Source organism: Salvelinus fontinalis, chromosome 4 (genome assembly GCF_029448725.1).
Source record: "Salvelinus fontinalis isolate EN_2023a chromosome 4, ASM2944872v1, whole genome shotgun sequence".
In the NCBI taxonomy this organism is placed as follows: Eukaryota; Metazoa; Chordata; class Actinopteri; order Salmoniformes; family Salmonidae; genus Salvelinus; species Salvelinus fontinalis.
The window spans coordinates 84,813,981-84,817,835 of record NC_074668.1 but is presented as its reverse complement, the minus strand read 5'-3'; the positions used below and the strand labels follow the sequence as shown (position 1 = coordinate 84,817,835).

Below are 3,855 nucleotides of genomic sequence, written 5' to 3'. Positions count from 1 at the left end.
ATTATTGCGCTATAGGGGATAGGGTGCCCCTGTTAATAGCCTCATTATTGCGCTATAGGGGATAGGGTACCCCTGTTAATAGCCTCATTATTGTTATTGTGTTACTTTTTTCACTTCAGTTTATTTAGTAAATATCTTCTTAACTCCATTGTTGATTAAGGGCTCGTCGGTAAGCATTTCACAGTAAGGTCTATGTCACGCCCTGACCATAGATACCTTTGTATGTTTGTATGTTTTGTTTGGTCAGGGTGTGATGTGTGTGGGCATTCTATGTTGTATGTCTATTTCTGTGTTTGGCCTGGTGTGGTTCCCAATCAGAGGCAGCTGTCTATCGTTGTCTCTGATTGGGAGCTATACTTAGGTAGCCTGTTTTCCATTGTGTGTTGTGGGTGATTATTTTCCGTTTCAGTGTTTGCACCATACGGGACTGTTTCGGTTGTTTGTTTGTACTTTTGTTATTTTGTTCAGTGTTCTGTTGATTTATTAAAAAATCTCATTATGGACACTTACCACGCTGCACATTGGTCCGATCCTTGCTACTCCTCCTCAGACGAAGAGGAGAATCGTTACAGTCTACACCTAATGTATTCGGCACATTTGATTTGGGGAGGCATTTGGGACAAATCCTATAGATGTCATAAGATAGCATGGCTTGTGAGGATCTCTCAGGATATTCCCTACAGAGCCATTGTAACGGTTGTCGTTGGTGGAAGGAGAAGAGGACCAAAGTGCAGCGTGGTACGTATTCATAATAATTTAATAAAGAATGAATACTGAACAAAAACAACAAACCGACAAACCAACAGTTCTGTAAGGTGCAAACAAAAACACTAAACAGAAAATAACTACCCACAACCCATAGTGGGAAAACAGGCTACCTAACTATGATTCTCAATCAGAGACAACGATCAACACCTGCCTCTGATTGAGAACCATACTAGGCCAAACACATAGAAATATAACGACTAGAACAAAACATAGAAAAACACATAGAATGCCCACCGCAACTCACGCCCTGACCAAACTAAAATAAAGACATAAAAAAGGAACTAAGGTCAGAACGTGACAGCCATGTGAATCTCTATAGTATACGGCTCAGTTCCTGTTAACACAGTGCACCTACTTCAATATGATCTTAACACCTTATAAATGTGTTTGGTTGTATAAATCAGATAAACAGGATATATGTATTTTGGACCAGTAGAAAGATGTCACACACACACAGTGCTGGTCAAAGACAGGTTTATTGCAGTACATACAACACAGGACACTAGACAGTTATAGTTTCAAGGCCACGAGCACAAGTACAGTGAAATGCCTTTCTTTTAAGCTAGTTACAGTGGGATGTTCACTACAACATGCCAATCTATACCTTTTAGAAACCTATCTGTTTTACAAATCACAGTGAGTGACTCCTAAAGGTTTTACAGTGCTTCATTAAAACAGTGTAACATTGTTTCATTGTTACGTAAATGTTTCTTCAGCATTCTGAACGACATAGGATTTTTCCTCTGAATCACACGTTCTCATACAATCATATGATTAAATACAACACCAAATACATGCACTTGTAAAATACAGACCATAGTTACTGTATGGGTCAATCAATTAGCCAAATATTGGCATGTTGTTTTTGTATCTGAAGAAATGTACATAAAGTATGAAAAAGTGTTGATCGTATTCAATAAAAATGCTTGTGGAAAGAGATGAAAGGAAAGAGAGGACAGAGAGTAGGAGAAAGAGAGAGTATGAGAGAGAAAGAGAGAGAGAGAGAGAGAGAGAGGGTGAGAGAATGAGAGAGAAAGAGAGAGAGAGAGAGAGAGCGATTAGGAGAAGGAGAGAGGGAGTAAGAGAAGGAGAGAGGGAGTAGGAGAGAGGGAGTAAGAGAGAGGGAGAAGGAGAGTAGGAGAGAGGGAGTAGGAGTGAGGGAGTAGGAGAGAAGGAAAGAGGGAGTAGGAGAGAATGAGAAGGAGAGAGGAAGTAGGAGAGAATGAGAAGGAGGGGGAGTCAGAGAGAGGGATGAGAAGGACTTGGAGGCACAAACCTACCCCCCCACTCTCCAAAACACACGTGTCAATATCATCTGGAGGAGTCCATTGTGATATTGCCTCTCATTCATCTCCTGGTTGTCCATAACTAACCCCCATAGCCAGCAGAGGTTGAAATAAAACATGTAGGCCGCTAATGAATGAATGCAGCCCATAAACTATAAACCCTTGCCAGGCCTTGATGGATGAAGGGCTCAGGCGGAGCGTCCGTGTGGCACCGTTTCATGACGTGCACCACCTTTCTGCAGCAATACTGAACAGATTAAATATGACGATGAACAAAAACACAAGGGTTTTAGTGTTTTTTGGTTTTGGTTTTCTGGTCTTTGTCTCATTGCTGTCTGAGGGTTCCATGTGAAACTGTGCCATCGTCAACATTGTTTTCCTTGAAGATGAGAGGAGTTTGGACGTGGAAGAAACTACAGGCCAAGAAATACGGTCTCTTTCTGTGTGTGAAGCATTTATTTTTTGCCAGGCTACACTCCAAATTCTAGAGTCATAAATCTTCATCTAAATGTTTGTCTGCTTGCTGTTGTTTTTCCATATGGGATGGAATCTGTTTTGTGTTGTTCCAGCTTCTCCTATGACCTTGATCCCACCACTTCCTGCCTCTGGTGTAGGGCTCTGCCAATCACGACGCGAGCTTGGTCAGTAGACAGTTTTTGATGGGCAGACGTTCTCCGAGAGAGATAAGTGTCTGAAGCAGCCATTGTTGCACTCCTTTGTGCCCAGTCCAGAACCATTGCCGTTGGTGTAACGATAACTGCCCTCCTCTTTTTCCTCTTCAGTCAGACTGCTTTCTTCACCATCCTCCTCATCATCACTTCTTTCATCTCTGGTCATCTGGAGTAGAGAGAGAGAAAGACACAGAGACAGAGAGAGAAAGACACAGAGAGACAGAGAGACAGAGAGAGATTGAGAGAGAGAGAGAAAAACAATGTACTCAGAACATACATCGAGATATAATGCCACGTTCTACCTCAGAGACCATCATCATCTCTAACACAGTAGTTCCCATAGTTCTCTCTCTAAAGTGAATATTTGTGATCCAAGAAAATAAAACCAGTGTCTCACACGCCAGTACTCTGTCAAAAAATAAATCAGCTGTGACCAACCATTTGGGAATCACTGCTCCTGCATCACATACAACACAGTTCTGTGTAGCCCTATGTCACTCAGAACAAAACATTCACCTAAAAGTAGCATTGAAACCTGGGGCTGCATGTACTGAGCGTCTCAGAGCAGGAGTGCTGATCAAGGATGAGTTTAGCCTTTCAGATCACAATGAATAAGATTACTTGGATAGCTGATCCTAGACCAACACTCAGACTCTGAGACGCTACATACACACAGCCCTGAGCTGTTTCAACTAACGCTGAAACCCAATTGGCCGCCTTCGATCAATCAGAAACACCTGGAGTTTAATCCGTGGTAGGTCAGGTCAGTCTTTCAGACTTACCATAATGGACTCTATTCTCTCTCCTTGAGCCGTCTGACCGCTCTGAGCCACATTGTGTTTTCCAGAAATAGAATTATGTTCGGCACAATGCTAAATCACCAATAATTAGGACCCAATGGCAACCCACTGTTGCCTTGTGACCTCGTGGGGTTGAGTAATTGCCTCTGGCACCTTAGCTGTTTTCTGCCGTTGCCGTAGCTGACAGGGATCAAGCACCTTGCCAAGCCCAACACAATTGTACACACAAACACACAAATAACACACACACACACACACACACACACACACACACACACACACACACACACACACACACACACACACACACACACACACACACACACACTG

The 3,855-nt window shown here is 42.6% G+C and overlaps 1 protein-coding gene across 1 annotated transcript in view; it reads right to left on the bottom strand.

Moving 5' to 3' along the window:
• Positions 1-1,228: 1,228 nt before the first annotated feature.
• LOC129854548 (ceramide synthase 2-like) overlaps positions 1,229-3,855 on the bottom strand; it is a 42,341-nt gene continuing 39,714 nt past the window's right edge. The window contains exon 10 of the mRNA XM_055921742.1: positions 1,229-2,891. Coding sequence (XP_055777717.1) covers positions 2,697-2,891 — 195 coding nt within the window. The 3' untranslated portion in view covers positions 1,229-2,696. The remainder of the gene's footprint in view (positions 2,892-3,855) is intronic.